Source organism: Larus michahellis, chromosome 1 (assembly GCF_964199755.1).
Source record: "Larus michahellis chromosome 1, bLarMic1.1, whole genome shotgun sequence".
NCBI lineage: Eukaryota > Metazoa > Chordata > Aves > Charadriiformes > Laridae > Larus > Larus michahellis.
The window spans coordinates 74,086,452-74,109,815 of record NC_133896.1 but is presented as its reverse complement, the minus strand read 5'-3'; the positions used below and the strand labels follow the sequence as shown (position 1 = coordinate 74,109,815).

Sequence of the window (23,364 nt, the reverse complement as noted above, 5' to 3'; positions counted from 1 at the left end):
AGACCTGAATGCTCTAATGGTGGTAAGGCCTTCCGCTGTCTCGGAGAAGTGACAGAGTAAAGGTAGCTGGGTGCTGTCGTCAAGTTCCTGGAGGTCCCTGGGAGTATGAAAAACAACAGCAGCCATTACAATATAAACATCTCTCTCTGTAGCAATTTTACTGCGTAACAGACAAGAATAGACAGTTTATGTATTGCACATATTCTTTCCAGGATCAGACAGAACAGCATTTCTATAGTATAGAAAGACACTGACATGGGGCTATCATGTTTCTCTTTTGCTATAGGAGCCTTTGAATCATCTCCCGGCCACCTCCGCAATCTAGCTTTTGGTCACGGCTGAGCTTCTCCTTCTCCCACAGCGATAATGACATTATCACGTCTCTCCTGGATAAAAACCTCCTGTCCATTTTAGCCAGATTATTATTACTTTTGATTCTCAAGCACTCTGATTTATTAATACAACAAATTAAACTCAGAACAGTTGATTTCAAACTTTATAGCGTGTTATTTGCGGCTCTTACATCAGGTATAAAAGAGAGTTTGTGTATCTGCAAGTTTATTTTATTGCGCCTGTATCAGCTAGTCTAACAAAAAGGGGGCCTTTCCGAATAAACTTTGCCTCATTTGGGGTATCTGTAAGTACCACAACATGCTGAATGTAAAATATAACAGACTACGGCAGAACTTCTATTTGTAACGTTAACATTATTACAGCAGTTGAAATAGAAACAGCACTGACAGAGAAATAATGTGAATGAGACATTTCCTCATTATTCAGCAATGGTATTTTCAAGACCTGCATGGAGCAGTGGTATTTCAGTCTAAAAAGTTCCAGTCTCCTGAAACAGGAATGTTTTCCAAACCACAGAGACAAATACATCTTTCTGTAACACTCTGCCATTGGCATAGCAGCCAGTTGTATAAACAGAAGAGTGGCCAGATCATTAGATATTTAAACTTTTTATTAAAATCCTACTATGTTTGCACACTGTATTAGACAGGCCAGGAGAAATAACTGCTCCATGATGCTGAATGTTACAGTCTACACAACTGAATTTGCTGCTTACGTTTTGATGATAAATATGCTTTTCCAAATTTATTATGGAAAATACATAGAAGTTTTTGAGAGATGTAATGGAAAATACAACAAAGAGTCAAAGTGCTGCAAGAAATACTGTAAATATTTGCATTTCTAAAAATTAGTGAAGCTTATATGCCTGGAAAGTACATGTTAGTTGCAAGTACCTTATAAATACAGGCTGAAGCTATTCCTTTATCCTACATTTCCCAAGACTATTTTTCGAGAAATAAATTGGATTTATTAATTTCTATTGTGTATTGAAAGAACACAAATCAACACTGGATGCTTCACAAGTGATTTAAGAGAGTTTAATTCGAATGGATTTTTTTCTTTTTTTTTAAAAAAAGCACTTGCTGATACATATTTTCCCAGCAAAATGGAAGGGAATAAAACGAATGAGATGATAGATAGTTAGGGACTTGCAGAAGATCAGCAATTGCAGAGCCAATGGGTGCATGTGTATGTGTGTGCTGACCTACAGGGGTGATCAACTTCTCGCTAGCTTGCATGGTATGGCTATTGGTACAGCATGCGGAAAAAACAAGTTTGGAGACAGATGGAGACTACTCTCACATGTAAAATCACAGAGAGAAACGGTAGCATTTCCCCGGGGTCTAATATATCAGATTTTCCCTACTCTTGTGTATTTTAAGTAAGAAGTTTAAACAGTGTGAACTGCTATGTGTAGCAGTACAGGGGGACACTTAGAAGACCATAATGCATTTTAAGAATGAAAACCAGGTCTCCTGATTCCTTAGCCACCTCGAGACCTGGTGTACTGCCACGTACAGCATTAGTTTGGAAACCTGGTGGGGAAAGAACAAGATTTCTCAAAAATCTCAGAGAATTTGAGCAAATTATTTCAGAATTAAACATTTTTGTTTTGTGAATTCTGATTATAGAGCTTTCTTATGAATAAATCTCCTTAGAAATTCTGAGGAAATCTGGTGAAAAGTAGGCTAAAGCAAAGCTAAATTATCGATAAGTTGCTCTGTGCATCTCCTGCTCCATTGATTTAAGGGGAAAAACTGACAAAATTCTTTCTCAGGCTACCTAAATAAGAGTATTGTCTGTGAAGCCAACTGTACTGGAACGTTCAGTTGAAAATCACTGTGTCTCTTAACTGGGTGCTAGCAAACGGCAGTTAAAGCTTTGCCATGTGCATACTGCAAAGACAGGGCCAGAAGTGACAGTTGCTAATGACGGTAGGTTATTTTGGCCTCCCTGCAGCTCAGCAGGCACCTTGACAGGTGTTTTCAAGTATCAGAAAGTGGATTGAATCTGGCCAGAAATCTAGCTGATTAAAAAAAAAAAAAAAAGCGTGACTGATTGAATTTAAGAAAAAACTCCAAATGGCTTGCTTAAGATATTGTACTAAATTATATAATGGATTTAGCACTAGAAGCATGACTCTAAGAAATCATGACACTCTTTTTTCTGAAAAACTGTACTCTTTATGGCCAGCAAACCATTCTGAATATGAAATGTTGCTGTACAATGGACGTAACTTTCTGTGGAGACTTTTTTCCCAATACGAAGAATAAGCCGTGACTGACGTTAATCCAGGCAGTTATTTTCCATTCTCTACTAACCCTCAAAAGGTCAAAGAGCAGCTTTGACCAGATGCGAGCTGGCTGAGTTGATTAACAAACTTCATGCTCATCTGACTCTATAGCCAACAGCGTACAAAAGTGATGCAACTAGTGTTACTTCCCCAAATACCCCATTTGTAGTCAGGTCAGCTGGAACCATCCTCCAATGTATGTCTTAAACTCATAACCTCAGGATCAAAAGTAGGACGCCATGGCCATTTCCCCCTTATACTAGCTCCTGCAACCTCACATTCCATCACAATTCTTATGTACAATTTTGTTAGAAGAAATTTTCAGGACCATTTTTTAATACGTACTTGGAAGCAACTCTGAAGTACTTCTGGATGAAATAAAATGCTATCCCGAGAGGCACAAGGGCGACAAGGAACCACGGAGTGGCATAGGAAATCATTCCAATGGCTGACAGGCAGAGTAAGGTGGACCGGGTAAGAGACTCCAGGGTAGGAGGAATGTGCTAGAGCAAAACAAAAAACATATGGCAAAAGTCACAGGTAGTTCCACTATGTGCCTTTTGCTATAAAGGACCCTAGGAAAAGTGGAATGATACCACTGCACTTGTTGAGCTCTTTATATCAGGAGCCTTTATGTTTCTGTGGGTCTACTACTCAAATGTGCAGAGGTTAAAAAATGAGTCAGTAGGTTTTTTTCTAAAGGTCAGTGTTTCAAAGATCATGGGAAAATAGGAGCCATTTCCACCTCATTTATATAACAGGCAAGAGAGAAAATTGTTCTCGATATTCCAAATATTTAGAGAAAGAGCATGCTCTTTCTCCGAGCCTTTTAATTTTCCTTCCATGTTCCCCATCACTCTTACATTCAGGATTATTGCTCATCCAAACATTTTAATTCACAGCCATAGTGAAAGCAGCCTTTCCTCTCCCTGAATGCTCTAAATTCAAATGTGCTACAGCCAGGATGGAACGTCTATTTGTCATGCGTGTCTCATATCGTTAAAGTTATTATCTTCTACCCTATTTCCTCTTTTGAGCCCCAAATCTGGTGTTTTGCTAATCCAGATCTTCTAACAGAAGCAACCACTCTGTGTATGAAGAAATTGATAGCCACCATCTCTCACCATGTTTATTCTAATGTTTACCTGCTCTCATTACTACAAATACATGTACTTTATATTTTATCATTTAATATCATCTATTATTCCCAGAGCCTGTTTTTCCTATGCCTTTCTCTACTGAATATTTTAATATATCTTATTCAGTAGCTAAGTGAAAATTTACAAAGCCAAGATGTACTAAAACAGAATGTATTGATACATCTGATACCTGATCAATGATATTTGTATCAGCAGAGAAGCGATTTAGAATTAGCCCCAACGGAGTCATATCAAAGAACCTGTTGAAAAAATTAAAAACAAAAAGTTACCTGAAAAGGAATTCCAGTTTTGGATAAAAATCCTGGTCAGACAGAACACAGAGCTGTGTCCAGCCATTTTCTAAAACCAAGAAGTAAATATGAATAACGTAACAGATCATAATGTCTGCAACCTGACTATCTAAATGCTTCTCTTGGCATTCCCATCCCCCCCCAGACTTTTAAATCTCCTCTTCCAAAAACCTACTGTCTTGCCTCCTGCTCTTTCATCCACGGTCCCTCAAGATTGATGATCCCTTCCAAAGATCACAGCTGTCCCTGGCTGCTACTCAACCCCCTGCACCAGGACTCAGTTGTTTCATGAAAGCACCGTGATAACTGTATTTGATATGCAGGCATCCTTTTGGCCAACCTTCTGCCTGTGAGAGACTGTGGTTATCGTGCACAGAACCTGTCCCCAGCCATCAGAAGAAGCCACATCGTTTGACACCATGCCCATTGCTCAGAGCTGGAGCTGGGTGCCCTGGAGCTAGAACCACGCTCGAAGCCTTCTTTGACACCTCAGCCTCGTATCAGCGATCTGACACGTTTCAGCCAGATAAAAAAGGGAGCAGAATTTCACGTATTCCGACATAGATTTTTTTTTTTCCCCTGATTACCCTACTAGTTATTTACACTTTTTGAGGGCTTGAAGGAAACTGGGCAAATACTAGAGCTTTTCACAGCAGTACCCTCCCGGTTACAAAGAGGACATGCTTTGACTATGTAGCTTTTCAGGAGGAACATTATTTTTGCTGTACCTGATTGGTCCAAGGATGATCTTGTTGAGGAGATTATGGTGTAGGTTCTTGGCTGCTGTGAGGCCCATCCACTCCACAGTCAGGGATGTGATGAGGCAAAGGACAATCCCAGCTCCAGAGAGGATACTGAAGACAGCTACATGATAAGTCTAATAAAATGACAAATACATCAATCCTAGAAATAAAAACATATTTCTCTCTTTCCTACTAGGAAGTTCCCAAGGTACCTGGTACCAATCAGCTATTATGTCACATCACTTATATTACATAATTATATTAATATAATCTTTGGGAAATAAAAAAATTATGATGGAACTGCAATTCATTAACTTCACAAAATTAGCAGACCTAGCAGGTCTAAGGTCCCTCAACCTACTGATCAGTACCCTTCATGACCTTGAAGTGATAGTACTTACAACTGTGAAGATAGATTAACTGAACAAATACAAAAGTATGCAAATTTTTAGCCAAGAAACTCAGACAACCGAAGTAGAACCTCTCAAGAATTAAGGCATTTGAGAGATGTTGGAAAGTTCTACTTTATTAAGTTAAAGCACGACTGAAACTCCCAGAGCAAATCCTAAACTAATCTGCCGGGGCTATAATATGTTTAAGCCTTCTGAAAGTTTACTAAGTGGATTCCAGTAAGATATTTGTATATGAACCAAATTTACAGCTATAAGCAGACTGTATTTAAGTAGTACCTTTGAAGAGTTTTTGTTTTTTTTTTTTTCCTGCAGGACATCACTGGACAGCCAGTACTTCGGAAAATCGAGTTATTGACTTAGGTGTTAAAAAAGCCACATGGAAAGGTTTAGTATGATACTCCTTCCGTCGAAAAGTCAATAATTTTTCTAAGCTCAAGCATGCTTCTGTTTCAGTTTTTCATGTTTGAAAAGATTTTAATTAAATTTATTTTAATTAAAATAAAATTTTAATTGTCTTATGTTTTAGCGTAAACAATTCATCCGTCCCATATAATAATCAATCTTACTATATCTATCTGTCTTTCCAATCTTGCTGGCTTCTAGATGAACAGCAAAAATTACTTTAGAACATTTTTCTGGGTTTTTTTTCCCCTGTCAAGCTCCAAGGTATGGCCCACCTTATTTGTGCTCTTAACATCATCAATGTTCCTGACTTCATTTGCATTGTCCATGGATGTCCATGTAGCAAGCCAATAATCTATGGCTACTATAACTGAGTGTTTCAACAACTTTGAGAAAATCATCAGAAAGAGCAAGAAAAATCCTCCAGAGGTTAGATATCTCCAGCAGGTTTTCCACGGCATCTTTGTCCTGAGCCTCAAGACAGTAGACATATTATCATCTTCATCTTCTTCCTCTTCTTCCTCTGTGACTCAGAAATTTGATCACATTAGCTTGGATGCAATACTAAGAATTATACCTGGTTTTACTGGATTTGGTTGACTTTTTTTTTTTGTTTTGAATTTTAATGGCAAAATTCAATTTGCCATTTCAAACCAGCAAACGCTTCAGACATATATTCATAAGACTTCCCTGTGCTCTTTGAGCCACTCTATAGATTGTCAGTCTTTGACTTGTTACAGTTTTGTTAATAAAATATTTTTGTAAGTCAGACCTTCAGTACTGACTCTTTATAGTAAGAGACTAGGCCTTTCCCAACCCATTCAGCTACAGCAGAGCACTTTGGGTCACATGGAAGATTCTAGAAAGCTCTCCAAAGCTTTCTGTCCAGAGGCTCTGTCATCTGTTGCATGAGAGAGTTCAATTTTCCCTTCATTCAAGAATACTAGTTTTGTCTATGATCAAGTGCTAATTGTTCACATTATACTGAAATACAATTCGTGAAAGACTTCTGCTGTGGGAAATAAGTATTTCATAGGTGCATAAACATGACATTTAAATTCTTCTTTTTTTTCCCCACAGGTAATAAGAATAAACACCTCACAGCCTTGCAGGCTGCACTTGGGGAAGAGAAACGTTGACCTTGTCTTGACAACCCTGAACTGACAGCATTTTCATTCATTTCTGATTTTGAACACTAAAAATGAATTAGTAAGGCATGTTCTTGATGGGTCTTGTTGCCAGCTTCCAGTATCCAACCATTCTGCCCCCAACCCACTTTAAAAGTAATGTGAATCTGAATCTGCATCTCTAAAAGCAACAGGACTTGGGGGGAACAAGAAGCTAAGCTTGAGAACAAAGCCTAAAGCGTCTTCCATAAATAGTCTCAGCTAGAAAAATAGCAGGTTAACTCCATATCCAAAAAGGAACTGAAAATAGCTACAAGTTTGATCACATGGTGGTATTTCAAAAGCCCAAAACAGACCATTAACAGATATCTCATGAGGGACAGGGCTACAGCTGATCTAACATTATTATGCCAATGACTAGGCAGAGCTATCTCAATTTGCTTAATTACCATTCTTACTGTTTTACTTCTATCTCACCCCTCAATACTTCCAGGCAGGGTGAGTTAGCAAGGAAATAAACTTGTTTTGGTACACACTTTATCTCCGCACAACGTTTGGAGAAATCTATGGAGAATCCTTTAAACAAGTCATATTGTAAACAGGTCAAAGTATTAGATTTTCCACTACTATTACCAAGTGTCATTAACATCTTCATACTTCATTGCTAAGAACTGCCAGCTATTCAAATGGAAAGGCAATGAAACGTGGTAATAGAGTAAGTAAAGTGAAATGATAAAATATACCTTCATCTTCATCTTCCAGCTGTGATTTAGATTCTCTGGGGTACATGGCCCTTCTAAGGGTTTTTCTCTCAAGAGTAGTCTGGTCAGCTTCCATATCCTGCAACAAGGAAACTTATTTTTTGATTTGAGAGCTTAGCTGTCTGCCACTGTGGTAGCACCAACAGTAACCTCAAAGAGACTTTATTTGGAACATTTAGCTCACAGAATGGAAAAGCACAGTATTTTAGGATTTATCTTTCAACAAATCCTGCTTTGTCCATTTCTTTCCCTCTCTCTTTCTTCCATTCTTTCATTCCCTCTCTTCTGGAATGATAAAAGCTTCAAAAATAGTTTTTAGACAATCCTAAATGCTCATGGCAATAGCACAATAAAAGGCTAAGAGATACTTAGGATGTTGCTTAGTCCACCCTTTGCCCCAGCAGAGGTTCAGTTGTGCACAGCATTTCAAAAGGATGTTTTTCTAACGTGTCCTTACACACCACCCATGATGGATATACCACACACTACCTATTCCAGTCCTTAAAGTTCCTTACAGTTCATGTGGCTTTTTCCTTAATGCCTACTTTAAAACTTGTGTCCTGACATGGTTTATTTTTTTAGAAACTAACTGAAAACTATTTCCTTTCAGAAAGGTCATCCTCACCCAAATGCTCCTATTTACCTTTTCCAGCTCTTGATCTTGGCGATTCATCAAGGTTTTCCAGTGTTCATATAGCTCAGTATCCTTGGTTTGGATATCCTTTAGTGTCCCTTCTCGAAGGACCATTCCATCCTTCATTGCTATGATCTAGGGGAGAAAGCACCCAATAGGTCAACTTGGCAATATACCATAAACACAAGAGACTGGATCTCAGTACTGGTGAGATTACCATTATGCAAATTTCTGTGTTCACCGTATTCAGTCTTTGATTAATCACTTTTTACGTTTGTTGACACATCTCATAAACTGCAACTTCTATAAGCCATGCTTATCTGTACTTGTGAAAAACATGGACAAGACGTAAGTAGTAGTCATATTTGCAATTAAGTCACAATTCTCCAGCGGCTTCCAATCAAAAAAACTACACAAATAAAGTAAAAATAAAATTGTTCCTTCTACTATGAAATCCATATTTTGTAGAGTTGCAGATAGCCACATGACATATGGAATTAAGGAGGGATTCTATTACAGAGAAAAATAGTGATCTCGTGAAGTGTTATGGTGCTAACTTCAAGTGTATGTTCATCATTAGCAAATTTGCATCATGGTATCTCTTCTCTTACCCAGTCAGCATGTGGTAGATATTGTAACTTGTGTGTCACCAGAACAAGAGTCCTCTTATCTTCTTGGAGAAACTTCAAAATCCCTTCCTGCATTAAATGATCACTTAAGTGAATGTCCAGTGCAGAGAACGGGTCATCCTGCAATCAAATCAAACAAAAAAGAAATTATAAAAAGATACAAGGGTCTTTTAAAATTAGAAAAGCATCTGCCCTTACTAATATTTCATCTCTCTCTAATGACTAACACCTAGTCAGAGGGCTGCACTACAGAACAGTGAGCTAGAATCCATTGCTCTTCAGTTCATAGCAATGGACTCAGTTAACTTTTTGCGTTTAGATGTGTGCAGTGCTGGTGCCACCATGACACTGTGGGGTAATCCTTCTCAGGAACACCTGAACTGAAATTTCCCATCCAAATTTGAAAACGCTAGGATCCAGAGCCAAGTCTGGGCCTAATTTTGATAGGAAACTGGCACAGGAAAAATAGAGTTAAGAACTGTTCTAATTCCCTCCAACTAGACTGCAGATGTGCTTGGTCTTCACTTTGAGTGAGTGTGGCTAGCAATAAGACAACATTCAGGTCAGGATATTGATATGCAAACACTTTTTCTCTAAGAACAGAAGTCCCTGGTTAATTTTGAGGAGGCTCAAACAGCCTCTTCATGAGCAGTAGCCTCCAGAAATTTCTGACATGCCTTGAAATTAGTATTACTATTAATATTAGGGAAAGTTTGTCTGAATCCACAGTATTCTGCAGGAGACTACTGAACCCTCAATCTGTCCATTGCTCCCATGTAGTTGCGTTATGGTGCTTTTCCTTGTCAGAAGTCCTGCTGATTTCAGTGGGACTATGTTGACACTAGGTCACCACTGAGAGCAAGCAGAAGTTAGACGATCTGTTCTACTCTTCCACTGTTAATCTCTGTAGGAAATCCCACCTTCATCAGTCTCCCAGTATGTTTTGATGCTGCCTCTGGCGGACGTTTATTTTCTATCTCTATAACTGGGATGTGGAGTTGAACACAAGTCCCTGTAGCTTTCTAAATCTAACATAAATTTTACTAAAGCTAAACAAAAGGAATGACAGTTTCATTACTAACTTTCCATGCTCCATGTGAAACAGAAAAATCTTACCAAGAAGACAATGTTCGTGTTCTGATAGAGTGCGCGAGCTACACAGATTCTCTGTCGTTGTCCACCACTTAAATTAATCCCCTAATGAATATAATGGATCAGAAATATGCATCTTTGAATAAACATTATGATAGGACTTTGGAAATGTGATCTTTTACAATTATACAGAGTTCCAATAAAAATAAAAAGCTTCGTTAAAATGCTAATCCAGTTGATAAACAAACATAATCCTCATATAATATCAGAAGAAAAATGATTATATAGCAACTGATCACGGGTAAGTGTAAATTATGAGGAGCTTCTCTTAGCACAGTGGGCTTCTTAGATTGAAAAATGTAACCAATACTAGCATCAAATTATGAAAGCAAAATACAGGAGACTTTGATCAAAAAATCCAATTTAAGAAACAGCTGAAGAAGGAAAAGTTTACAATTGTTTTTTGCAGTAACCCCTAGTGAATTACAATTACTTAGCAGGCTGGCAGCCCAATACAGACTAGACTGTCTGAGTAGATATTGAGACTAAATCTGTCTGAGTGACATCTTAATACATAGGCTAAGCAGACATAAAAGCATTCATATTATTTACCCTTTCTCCAATTTCTGTCTGATCACCGAACGGTAGTAAGTCAATGTCAGGCTGCAGAGAGCACGCATCTGTAACAGCTTTGTACCTGTAAAAACAACATGGTCGTCGCAATTATTTAACCAGCCACTTACTTTGCTAACACAAAAACCTCCCGCTCAAATTCACTGCCAAGTTATTATGACTCTGTCATGGTTGGATAATTGCAAAAATAAGTAGGGCAAAATGATTATTCCGCAACTAATCACGGAGGAGTGTAAACTAAGCATTGTAAGAAATGGCATATTTATTAGATGTCTTTATTGGCAAGCCTACTTTTTAAAGATTCAATTACATAAATTATTGAGTACATTCCTCCCTATCACAGAGATCTTTTGCTGGACTCTGGAGTATTTGAAGCCATTTTCCAATGAGTTATAATTCTTCCCCTTTAGGTGCCTCTTAATTTACTTCAGTATGATATTACAGGACAAAGGATCCTTACGGTGCTTCTGATCTTGCCAGAACCAGGAAATCACTTGCAGAAACTTGAAATTTGTTGTGAGACTTCTAGGTCTGTGGGGTATCACAGCTGATCTGCTAATAAGCATCTGGGATCAGACTACCTGAGTGGTGTAATTCAGCCTTGCCCCTTTGATAAGAGTGAAGTTAGGCTGATGGATGCAGTAGCTGAAGAATCTGGTCCCTGAAATTTTAGATGCTGGATTTTGCGATATTTGGTCATTGCTATGTTTTTTTAAGTGGGAGTGGAGTCATACATCTTAACAAAGCACACACTGAGAGGAATGGGATGTATTTTTAATAACTTAAAACAGAGAGTGTTGCCTTTGAAAACATCAGGAATTTGTTTTCCTTAACTCAAGTCACTTTTTCCACTGCATTTGTTAGCTGACCTTTTAGAAGGACACAAGAAGCAAGTGCTGGATAGGTACAACAGAAGCTGTGCACCTCATCTTTCACACTCCCTTCCCCTGTATTTCTAAGGGAAGAATTAAGTTTATTTCCTTGAGGCACCCCATCTTCATGCATACAGTGTTTTTGTAAAGTGGCTGCTCCAATAATTTGATCACAGCAGGATTAGCACATAAACTCAGTGGAAACATGCCTAGAATCCCAATTTCCAGAGTCCTCTGGCAACCTCAGGCTCTCTTAAACAAAACAAAAATATGTCAGTAGACTCCAAAGACGAGATTCATCTCACCTAACTTTAGCTGGTTATAAATAAAAAAAAACACATATGGCTTCTGCTGTATTCCATGGGGAGCCGCTGCCGCTTTGTGATTTCTCACAAACATCTTAGACATGCACTCTGCTTAGAAGGGGAGCCTTGAAAGACTAATTTAAAACAGAAACCTTCCACTGAGATGGCTACCGTCAAGTTAGTTCATTCCACCTCAGGGTTAATATGCATTGATATTTTTCAGAATCTACAAATTCCCTCCAGAAGGAGAAGCCAAAAACCTCTTTAAAAGAAGCTGCCAGGTGTTTTTGCAAGGAGGTTGATATTTACCTCTGTTTATTAAATGGGCTCCCAAAGATAATGTTCTCCTCCACAGTTGCATTCAGCAGCCACGGCTTCTGAGCTGCGTAAGCCACTGAGTATCTGTTTCTACTGTAGATAGATAAGAGTATTAGTAAAAAGCAAAGTACCCGTATTAAGAAATGTCAGGTTTTAAAAAAAATAAATTTAGGAATGTTCATTCATAAAAATACAAGGAAACACATAGGCAAAGCAACTGTTACAAAAGTGAAGAATTTTAAATTAGATGCTTTTGTTAGAACAGCACCCACTCTCTCCCCTGATGGCAAATTCTGCACTGTAGGTTGTATTCTCTTCTCCTATAAATAGCTGGTACCTACCTCAATTTAGTAACTGCAATTTCAAACCAAGGGCAAATTATAAATAACCAAAATTACTAAATTCTCACAAGAATAGTTATTTGGTATTTTTTTCTTTAACGCCAAAACAAGTAGTGAAAAGGCACTGTTCAAATGGCATTAGGACACTTGACTTGCTGCTTTCTGAAGTTTTAGATTATTTTACATGGTGTGCACAGGAAATACATTTTTCTCAGTGAATGCTTTTTTCCTTTAAGTCTATTAGATCCTCAGTGGACTGACATGATATTGGAAAAGGAAGTTCAATACAGATTGGGAAGCAATCACTACAGTCTCCCAAGTATTTATTAGACATACTTTAAACATGACTAAATACCTATCAAAATGTGTACAGTAGGGGTATGACTGTTCTTTGCTTCTGGCTGTTTTGCCTATGTATGGCAAAAAAGGTCATGTCATTTCAGACATTTTTCTGAGGTGCCCAAGATGTGTGAGGAAGGAGGTGTGAACTGGTACCGGCTTGTGGATCTGAACACACCTCTCCTCCTTCTCAGTCTCTTTGATGATATTGCTTCAAACCACGCATTTGATATAGCTTTGCATGTAAGCATCTAGGATTTGCTATTGAGAGAGAGGGTGCTAGGGTATGAGAAATAGCTGGTTAGAAGCAGTCAGTAGTATCCCAAAAATTTTAGGAGTTTTAGCAGTTCAGTACACACTAGTATGAAATATGTCCTCAGGATTATCAGGTAGCAAATCATGGTGTGGCTCCCAACTACAGCTATGTGTGCCACTACTTCTCTATAATTTATGACATGTTTTTAGTTTAGCTTGCCTTTCTTTTAAACCTGCAGGCCCTTTCCCTGAAGCCAGCAGTGGAGACACTGCTTCACTTCAGCTGGAGCACAGCTGGCTCCCTTTGCGTTCTGTGTGCCCTGCTCCTTCACACAGCCGTCAAGCTGGGTTATAAGTAACGCAAAACCCAGTGCTGATCAGAAAACATGGAAACACGTGGGAGGGTACACGTAATGATGTCTTATATCTAGAGGCCCTGTCTTGCAAGGTATGCAGCACACTAAACTCCCAGTGATGTCAAACGGGACCTGGGAGCACTCAACATCTTTCAGACAAGACGGAGGTAGTGGTACAATGGCTGGAGAAGATTGGGATCCACCGGATTTAACACAATCTCTCAGTTAATCCTGCGGTAAATGATAATCGACATGGTAAGAAAACACAGAGATGGCTGAAGGGTACAAAGATGAAGGTTTGAGGAAATTCTGAAGAAATGAATGAGTGTATTATGGTACACTAAAAACAGAAATTATACCTTCTGGATGCTTCAAAAGAAGGTTCAGTTTCATTTACACTGTAAGTTATGGTAAATGACATTTAGTAAGCAGGCAATAGAGACAATAACATTTTGTGCAAGTTTCATATACAGGGAAACTGGAGTTAAGTACGTATTTTAAGAACTCAACCTCACTTTGGACTTTTTTGTTCTTAAAGGGAAAATAAACAAGGTCTAATTAAAAGTATATAACTTTTCTAAATACAACAGTTTTGTATCTGTAGTGTTTAGTGGCTAAAAAGGCAAGCTATTTTGTTAGAAACTCTGTTGTAAAAACTATTAAAAATTAAGTTATTAATATTGCCTGGGCATATAAGAGGTTGACAAGCAATAATTTAGCTTCTCCACACAGTTCTGTCAAAGACCTGCAAAAGTTGGCAACTACTCTTACATCAAATTTCTCCTGGAGCAAAGATAAGCTTTGCAGATATGATTTTGCAAGGTGCAAACACAGTTTTGAATCAGAACACCTTTTGAACCTGTTTATAGCAATAACGCTGCATCAAGCCATGCATGGCACAACAAAACGTAGGCTTTTCTTGTCAACCTCCACTTCTTAAGGATCATATCCATGTAATTACATTTTGAAGAACATGCAACGGCAGTAATGACATGAATGGTTTTGCAGCTCCCTCTATTTGTTAATTGCCTTCTTCAATGTCAAGGGCATGGAATGGCAATCAAAGCAGTTCTGGACCAGCAATGATGCTCGTGTCCAGGCATGGCGACACATCACTGCAAAGTGCAAAACCTAAAAGAGTAAGTTGATGCCAGGTAAATGCAAACAGGCATTAGAAGGGCCTAGAAAAAGGATATTAATGTGTTATTTGCCTGACTTAATAAAAAAGCCCAAATCAACAAATCCTCCCCTCCATAGCCTACGAATCCTCCAGAAGAAGTATTTTACTGCCGAGACAGAAATGTCTGCTTGCCTGCTGGGATACCAGTAACCGCAGCTGCACTCATAAGCAGACGATCCAAGTCTGGCAAAGGGCATAAAAATTCGAATAGCAGCGCCCTTGTAATGCCAGACTCACATATTAAGCATCTTCCCAAAATGCCAGAACTGAGACATGTTGCCTTCTGTGCTGCACAGCTCTCTAAGAACTTTGATAATTCATGCGTCCTAAAGTGCACAATCAGTGTGTTTCCTTCGTTCACCTATCGCCAGAGAAGATGTTACATCAGAAGTGAATAAGCCCTGTTGGTTATCTCAGAAGGGTCAGAGAGCCATAAATTGAGGCTCAAAACAGACATTGCTTCACCAGAGTTGGTCCTTTATTCAGCAGAAGCTTCCAGTCTTCTCTGGAAAAAAAGTTACAAGAAAGCAAAAGATGGAGCCTAATGAGAGATTAAAAAGAGGTTGGAAATCAGGTCAAGCCAAACAAAAAAGAAGAAAACCTACATTTCCTCTTTTAAAATCCCCCCAAACTTTTATGAGCAGAGCATTGCAATGATAGAGAAAGGGATAATGCTTTCATGTATACATTTCGGAGTGCCCTCTGAAGTACAGTTTAACAAAAAACGGGCACAAGCCTTGCAAGACTCCTTGCAATTCCATACCAGATTTAATGTGCTTGCCATTATAATCAAATATATTATCTGAATTAACAAGGACTAATTTTAGGATCTCCATTTCTCAAACTCTTCTTCCTTAGATAGAAATTTCATTCCATGCTTAGCTTGACAAATGCACTTTAATTCTTTCAAATTCTGAGTGAGATTTCTGTGAGAACCCACACTCATTAATAAGTGTGTATGATTAAACACATACAAAACCTTTGCTGATCTGGGGTCTTCACTAATAAGGGGATTAAGTATTTGGTCTTGTACTTCATTACTGTACTGAATCTGAAAGAGTGATGCAACTGGAGGGCATGGGAGTGAGCTGAAACTGAAGCTCCTGAGATTTCTAAAAAGAGTATTTTATTTGCCCACTGGGATAAGTAATCTTTGGTCTAATTCCTTTATTTATTGAAATATGGCTATTTATATTAATTTTTATTCTGTACTATAAAATATACATATTTCTCTAAATGGAGCATGGTGAGTTCAAGTCTGAAATGGTAGGAAAACCCAACTGATTAGGTTTATTTGATATTTTTATAAGATTTTGAATATATAAACTGATCTATCAGGAACGTATTTAACTCAAAGTTTTAAGGAAAATTAAAAAAGAAACCTTGTTGAAGTTTGGACAACTTTTATGCTAACTCTGTATATTTTAAAATAGACTAATGCACCTCTAACCAGGACCAGATTCCCTCAGCCTACAAAATGAAAAATGGAGGAGAAAAAAGGGATACAAAATCTCTAGGATGTCACTGTAACAGCAGAATGAACCATTTCCTCTGCTAATACAGGCAAGAAATTTGAGGCAAGACAAGGACTGAGAATCTACACAAACTCTATCCAGCAGTTTGGAGGAATTCATTCCTGTCCCTGCAAGCCTGCAGCACAGCAGCACTAGTAGGTATGCTGACTTTGGCTACTGACATTTATGTGGCTGAGCATTTATCCATCTGTGGATAATGCCCTTCAGTGTTTGCTATGAGTAGCTCATGTGGTTGCAACCTTTTGGTAAGCAGTTGTACTTGGTAACCCTTCTGAAGCGAGCACTGACTTCTATTTTTTCTTGAAGCCTTCCATGGCTTGAGGGCAGGACAGGCCATTTGGGAGGATCTATTTCATAATTCTTGTGTTTCCCATGCTTTTCACTTAGTACACAACAACCTGTTTGCACAGAAACCAGTTCAATGTACAGAAAATCTATACTAAGTGAAGGGGTTCCACTTAGCCACTCTGGTGGTTCTGACTGTTGGGCCTGGTGTGGATGAGGTCTCTGCATATTCCCCACATCTGTCACTGTATAGACTTAATAACTCAGATCTGAAAGAGTGTCAGCTGAATCACTGCATCTGGATAGCCTCATGCTTCAGTGTTTAAGAAGTCGCTCTAGCTGATTGCTCACTGGGAAGACAAAAAGCCAGCTCCTTGTCTCTGGTTTGTAATGTATCTGAGGCATGTCTCATATAAGTGGGAAGAACTGAGATCTGGCCCATAAGATTTGTCCTGGCCAAGATCTCTTACAGAAAGGTACACTAATACACTTTCTCTCCTCAGATCCCAAACCAGTGACAACCCTGGCAGCAGGACATGCAGCTCTCACTGCAGACAGCCACAACAGCAACAGGGTATTCAAGCCCCACGATGAGCTTTCGCAATGATGCATTGCAGGATTACCCCAATATAACTGCCGCTGAAATCAGATCCATCATTACTATTACTGTGTTGTTATACCTGAATTTGTTGGAGAATTCACCTAGCCTGCATTTCACCCCTGGATCAGTAGCTGCGTTAGTCATGCACGTGGAATGACATGGAAAGGGATTTAAGACAGTAAGTAGGACCTTCATCATGGTTTTGTAAAGAATGGGATCCACTTAGTTAATACCTGACGTATCCTTCTGTATTCATCTGTCTGTCAGGCAGTCTGAAATTACCAGCAAAACAGAACCACGTTTGCATCAGCTATATCACAGTACCAAATTACAGTTTGCAATGAAAAAAGTCACTCAATAACGCCTGAAATGCTGGTTAAAACCTGAGTTACCTGGTCGGTTACGTACAGACAGCTAATCAACTGGCAATATGGTCTTAATCTCTCTTGAACAATGTGAAACAAATAGTATTTCATAATCTGTCTCTAGTATCTTTCTAAGATTTCTCTTTTTGTCTCATCTTCCTAATATTCCCTCTCTCTCTCTAGGACAAAGTTGATTCTTTCTCAAATATACCTTTCAAAACATCTGTGCGAATAATTTTAAGGTACACTCTACTCCTTGTATTTTCTTAAACTACTCAGGAAAAAAAATGCCTGACTGTGAAGTCAAAATCTGCATTATATGTCTCAAAGAAATAAATTGGTAAGTCACACATTCTTCCTCCTTCAAAGCTTAAACTCACATATAATTAAACTAAAGCTAGTCTTGCCTTGGCTCCAACTGTACCTGCTACTCCAGTGAGATCATACATTTAGAATAGCGGACAGTGAAATATGGCTGGGGAACAAAAAATGCCATGCATACTAGCACATGAAAAGCAAAAATATCCAGACTGCAACATTTCTGTAAGAAAAAGATGACAAAGGAGATCACTAGTCAAGCGATGGGGCAACAAAATACTAGTCTCTGTGACAAAATTCACCCTTTCCCCTCAAAAAGTTAATTAAGAAGAGTTTGGCTAGGAAGTTTTAAGGAAACAGAACTGATCTTTAAAATCAAAGAACAAAAAACCAAAGAACAAGGGGTTACAGCACACCCCTTCCACAGCCTTTGCCACGCCTAGGCTGGAAGTGTGGTTGCTGCCCCACTTAGCTTCTGTAGAAAGTTCTCATTCACTGGGTCTGAATTCATGTGGATCTGAGGCCCGGCCTCGCTGGCAGTTCCCTCTTCAGCAAGACCTTCTTCAGAGCCTTTAGTCCTTGGGTATTGGGTGTCCTCAGGCTGCCTTCTGCACGTACGATTGTGAAGAGTAACACTAACTTCCATAGGCAAGGCTTGGGCAGATACCAGGGAAGGGGAAAAGCATGGCTCACGTGTTATTATATCACCTTTTTTTTTTTTTTCTGCTAGCAGCATCATCACTGGGTGAGAAAGATAGCCTTTCCTGTACCGCTGGTACCCCACTACTGAAGAAGCTCCAGCCTGTCGTGTTTTCATAGGTGTGTACGGTAACACGGTAACAATGCTGACTTAATAATCTAGGTAGGAATTTAAACCGGAGCCCTGCTTTGCCTTTGACATGTTAACTATCTCACCCCTTCAATGCTTCTTGAAGAATTTCATTATTCGCGCGACCTGAGTTGCAACTACTGTCTGAAATGTTACTAGACTACAAACACCTCTGATGAAACACAACAAAAGTAAATTGCACCTCACATTGTTCTTGCCAAAAAGGGCTTTGGAGACAGCATGATAATGGGTGTTATTTGCTGTAAGAGTGCCTTCAATTATAGTGAGTACTGTAAATCCAGAGCCAACTCCCAGCACTGAAGACTACAGGATAGTATATGCTTTCTATTCAGGTCACTTGATAGGGCTAATATATTAGATATTATAATTTATTAATCACCAGACTAGTCTTTTTCCCTTCCTGAGGCAGTCTGATCTGAACCATGAACAAAACAGCTATGAAAATCCCTCATAGGTTTGCAGGTGATGCCCTCCACATTTAACATACAGTTCTGAGACATGAAGTTTACATTTCTCAAAGCAAAACCCAACTCCCTCCTTCTTAAATGAATACAGCAATTAACAGCTATATAAAACATACTTGCTCCAGTGAACTTTTCCCTCCAGCGTCTGCATCTCTCCCAATATAGCAAGGAGAAGTGATGACTTGCCACAGCCAACCTGACCCACAATCATTGTCATCTGACCTATGGTAATAATAATAACAAAAACATTTTCAAAAAAAGAGAAAGACCAGTTCTACTCAAGTCCACAAGGACCAACGAGATCCAATTCTAAGCCACCTGAAATAGTTGGTTAAATTTTTTAGCATCCACTATGTAAATGGGCAATATTGCATGTATTCATCAATGGAAATACGCATTAATGGACAGTACAAGTACACATTAATCTCCAAAGGAATGAGATTACTGCTTTGACATATATTATCATACATTGTATAGGAGAGTGTTACTTTATTGAAGTTTTTTAGGGTCAAATGATATAAAGTGGGGAGTGACTATTTAGGCGGTGGTTCCATGAAAATTTGGGCCAAGCTAATAAAGTGACTGCAACCAAAAGAAGATCCATTACTCTTTTCTCCTTTGCGGTACTCCTTCCCCCCCCACCACTTTCCTACCTTCGGTCCCACTCTGTAGTGGCAATGGTGCTTCTCAGATCTCCCCATAAACTAATTGAACTCACTAACTGCACTAGCTAGTGCATTTGCCAGGTAAGCTTCTTGCCAGATGGGGAGTTAATGGTCTCATTCCTTCTAAAGGAAGTAAACTCTTAGACTGGTTCATCCAGCTTGTAAACCCATGGCCTTAAATTGTAAACTCCTTGGAGCAGAGACCTTCTGCTGATGTTGTATGTTGCACTGGGCTGGCACAAAGAAGTGTTCATCCATGTATAGGATGCCTAATGCTATGGTGAAATAAATTATATAGACTTTGGGATTACATACAGTACTTTGGAATTACTTAATAACTATGTGATGTCTAAGATGTGTCCGCCTAACGTATTAAGCTATTTTAAAACTAAGCACTTGATAGGATGTAGAAATAAAATACAAGACTATTCAATAACATGAAACACCAACAGTGTTAGGAATTTTACAACAATAATAGTAGTAGTAGTAGTAATAATAATAATAATAATAACAACAATAATAATAATATCAATAATAATAATAATAATAATAATAATAATAATAATAATGATGGAGGAAAAAGTTGCTCCTTGTCGCACTTGCTATGTATGTAAGTCTTCCAAAACAAATCAATGGTTTGTAAACCCCTGAAACTCATAGAAAAAAGACATCAAGGATGCAAGAAATGACAGGAGCTCAGCTAGAAAAAGAGAAATTAATTCAAAAATAAATTCATTGATAATTTCTTTACAGAAAAACTGCATGAGGCTCAAGGAATTATCTGAGATGAAAATAGCTGTGAACCGGGATAACGTAATGTTGAAGAGTGGTAGGAGAAGTATATGACTGCTGTGTCCCTGTGCATCCACTGGTAGCCACTGCTGGAAATAAAATACTGAGTTAGATGGACACTTGATTTGAACAAGTCTGGAGTTCTCCCTCTTCCTTTTTTTAATTTGCCTATTAAAAATAATAGTAATGGAACTTTTTTAAACCCTCTTTTTCATATTTTTTCTTACTCTCGACTTTGTTCCTGCTGTTATAAAAACTATATAAACTATATAAATATATAAAAACCATGTAATTTTTTGTTTATGTATAGTACATTAGGTTAATGATATAGCTATATGACCAATACAGTTCATGACCTTGTATACATTTTTAATCTTCATTTTTTCTTACAAAAACCTAAATGTGTGACTTTGTGCTTTTCACAACATCAAGAAATGGAATTAGTAGCAATTCGATATTACATATTTCATGTTTAAGGTGTGCATTTATCCTACCTGTTGGGATTCTGATGTTTATGTTGGACAACGTAGCTAAACCACTTCCCCACGAAAAGTATCCATTGGTCACCTACAAAACAATTACCACATGTCAGATATATAAACACATGAGGTAAAAAAAATAAAAATAGAATGCCTAGTTTAGATTTTAAATACGTTACTAAAAGAAATCAGTGATTAATAGACATAGTGAGGTATGCTCATAAACAAAAAAAAAGCAGATTAGGTTGGTTAAGATTGCCAAACTCAGAATATTTTGTCATTAAGAAGAGTTATGTACACAAATAGGTACACTATATGAAATGCAATAAAGGGATGATCTTAAATCGAACTGTATTTACCAAATACTTCCATGCTGTCAAGTATAAGATTAAAGACTAAGAATAACAATCACAAGACCTCACAGGTGACAATCTGAATAGCACAGTTTATCAATGAATGAATTATTCTGCATATTGGGATATATGGCCCCTTGTGAATGTATTCCCAACGTGGAAATTGAAGATTCACAACGTTTATGCTGGACATAAGAAAAATGTGCCCCAGCGCGCCCTAGCCTTTTTGTGCATACTTCCTTTGGAGTTGTCAGGGCCAGGAAACATTCTTTGCACAGAGCACACGTTACGGGGAAAAGTTGGCCAACATGACTTAAACTAATGTCATTATAAATGACGTGTCACAATAAATGTCAGAAGTTTTGATCTTGGTTTTGAGTGAAAGATAAACTCATGAAGGGAAAGTCTGAAAAACCTATATTAATTTCTGCATATCAAATTATCTGCATATCTATCTATCCGTCTTTTGTTCCTTTAGACTCGTGCCTCTGTTTCATGAGAAGACGGGTGATTGCTATAAAGAGCTGATCTGAAGTGAATTCTCCTCCCTTTATTTTTGGCTAAAGTGCTTGTTCTTTCAACAGACAATTTGCCTTTGGAAGAACAGCAGCAAATGGTACTGTTGCGGGAGGACCTGCTCCTCGTAAAGAATGAGATGATGTTTTCAAACCACCTTGATTGCAATATCATCTATCTCCACAGGACGTGTTTGCTTCCTCGTTGTCTGTTCATAGCTTTCAAGCTGGTACCTCAAGGGCTGCCTTCTGTTGATGGCCTTGGTGTGCTGCATAGTGAAATGAAGAAAGGAGAAAAGTTGGAATCATCAAGAGAGGACAGCATTTGGTTCCCTATAAAACAAACAATCCACTCCCTTTCTTACCACCATTCTAGGTCACAAGAAGAAACCAGTGTTTTTCAATATATGTGATAATAAAGACACGCTACTGTGATGCACGTAGTGCAATGTTTTAAACACCCTTAACACAGCACAGGAAATATCTGATTTTTGGTTTCCCATGCATAACCATCCCAAATTTCAGCTCTGTCCTCCTCCTCAAACCACTAGGTAAAGTCTGCCTTACCTGAGGTGGCTCCTAACAAAGCTGCGTCAGTAAAAGTGTAATGGCATGCAGAGTTACCAGTTTGGGTCTTGGAAGCAGAAAAGCTGCAGGAGTGAGAAGCAGATCAAACTAGCGTGTGCAGAGTACCTCGCTAATGCATAATAGTGGTTGTGGAGCTAGCTCATTCAGAGCTACCCGTGTATTTGTAAGCACCACTGTATTGAGCTCAATGGGCATAATCTCAGTGATTCCTTATAGCTGGGCTATACAGTGATTGATTTAATCTTTACAGATATTACCTTTATTTTTCCCCTCTAGACTTTGTCTGTCTCTGTCTGTAGGACTGGGCAAAAGGTGGACAAGAGAACAAAATAAATGCTGAAACAATTTAATTTTTGTTTTCTTTATTACAATTTTTAACCCAGAAAAACGAGAAAAATGTTTCTGCTTGGCAAACTAATTTAATTCATCTCAAAATAAAACTTTTTTTGCGCTAATCCTTTCTTTCTGTTGCCGTCTTCAAATTTCACTCACATTTCAAATGATGTAATCAATTTGAAACAGTTGAAATATCTAGCTTCAGAAAAATGTCAACATGAAAGAAAAATATCTTTTCCTAAATCATAGAATCATAGAATTATAGAATAGTTTGGGTTGGAAAGGACCTTTAAAAGTGATGTAGTCCAATCCCCCTGCAATGTGCAGGAACATCTCCAACTAGATCAGGTTGCTCAGAGCAACCTGACCTTGAATGTTTCCAGGGTTGGGGCATCCACCACCTCTCTGGGTAACCTGTTCCAGTGTTTTGCCACCCTCGTTGTAAAAAAAAATCTTCCTTATATCTAGTTTAAATCTTCACTCTTTTAGTTTAAAATCATTACCTCTTGTTCTGTCACAACAGGCCCTGCTAAAAAGTTTGTCCTCATCTTTCCTGTAGGCCCCCTTCAGGTACTGGAAGGCCACTATAAGGTCTCCCCGGAGCCTTCTCTTCTCCAGACTGAACAACCCCAACTCTCTCAGCCTGTCCTCACAGGAGAGGTGTTCCATCCTTCTGATCATTTTGTGGCCACTCCAACAGGTCCATGTCTTTCCTGTGCTG

At 38.5% G+C, this 23,364-nt stretch overlaps 1 protein-coding gene across 10 annotated transcripts in view; it reads right to left on the bottom strand.

Moving 5' to 3' along the window:
- The window catches only part of ABCC9 (ATP binding cassette subfamily C member 9), a 77,200-nt gene that overhangs the window by 16,748 nt on the left and 37,088 nt on the right, over nucleotides 1–23,364 (bottom strand). For 4 of the 10 annotated variants that reach the window (XM_074586838.1, XM_074586833.1, XM_074586851.1 and 1 more), the window contains 16 exons: nucleotides 21,878–21,988; nucleotides 20,867–20,939; nucleotides 19,032–19,137; nucleotides 17,152–17,190; nucleotides 13,677–13,715; nucleotides 12,018–12,119; nucleotides 10,511–10,595; nucleotides 9,923–10,003; nucleotides 8,789–8,926; nucleotides 8,187–8,312; nucleotides 7,526–7,622; nucleotides 5,931–6,178; nucleotides 4,826–4,974; nucleotides 3,977–4,046; nucleotides 2,993–3,150; nucleotides 5–97 (listed from right to left, as the gene is read on the bottom strand). In XM_074586838.1, the coding sequence (XP_074442939.1) occupies nucleotides 5–97; nucleotides 2,993–3,150; nucleotides 3,977–4,046; nucleotides 4,826–4,974; nucleotides 5,931–6,178; nucleotides 7,526–7,622; nucleotides 8,187–8,312; nucleotides 8,789–8,926; nucleotides 9,923–10,003; nucleotides 10,511–10,595; nucleotides 12,018–12,119; nucleotides 13,677–13,715; nucleotides 17,152–17,190; nucleotides 19,032–19,137; nucleotides 20,867–20,939; nucleotides 21,878–21,988 (1,715 nt within the window). The remainder of the gene's footprint in view (nucleotides 1–4; nucleotides 98–2,992; nucleotides 3,151–3,976; nucleotides 4,047–4,825; nucleotides 4,975–5,930; nucleotides 6,179–7,525; nucleotides 7,623–8,186; nucleotides 8,313–8,788; nucleotides 8,927–9,922; nucleotides 10,004–10,510; nucleotides 10,596–12,017; nucleotides 12,120–13,676; nucleotides 13,716–17,151; nucleotides 17,191–19,031; nucleotides 19,138–20,866; nucleotides 20,940–21,877; nucleotides 21,989–23,364) is intronic. The other 6 variants (XM_074586865.1, XM_074586875.1, XM_074586884.1 and 3 more) reach the window with 4 other exon arrangements.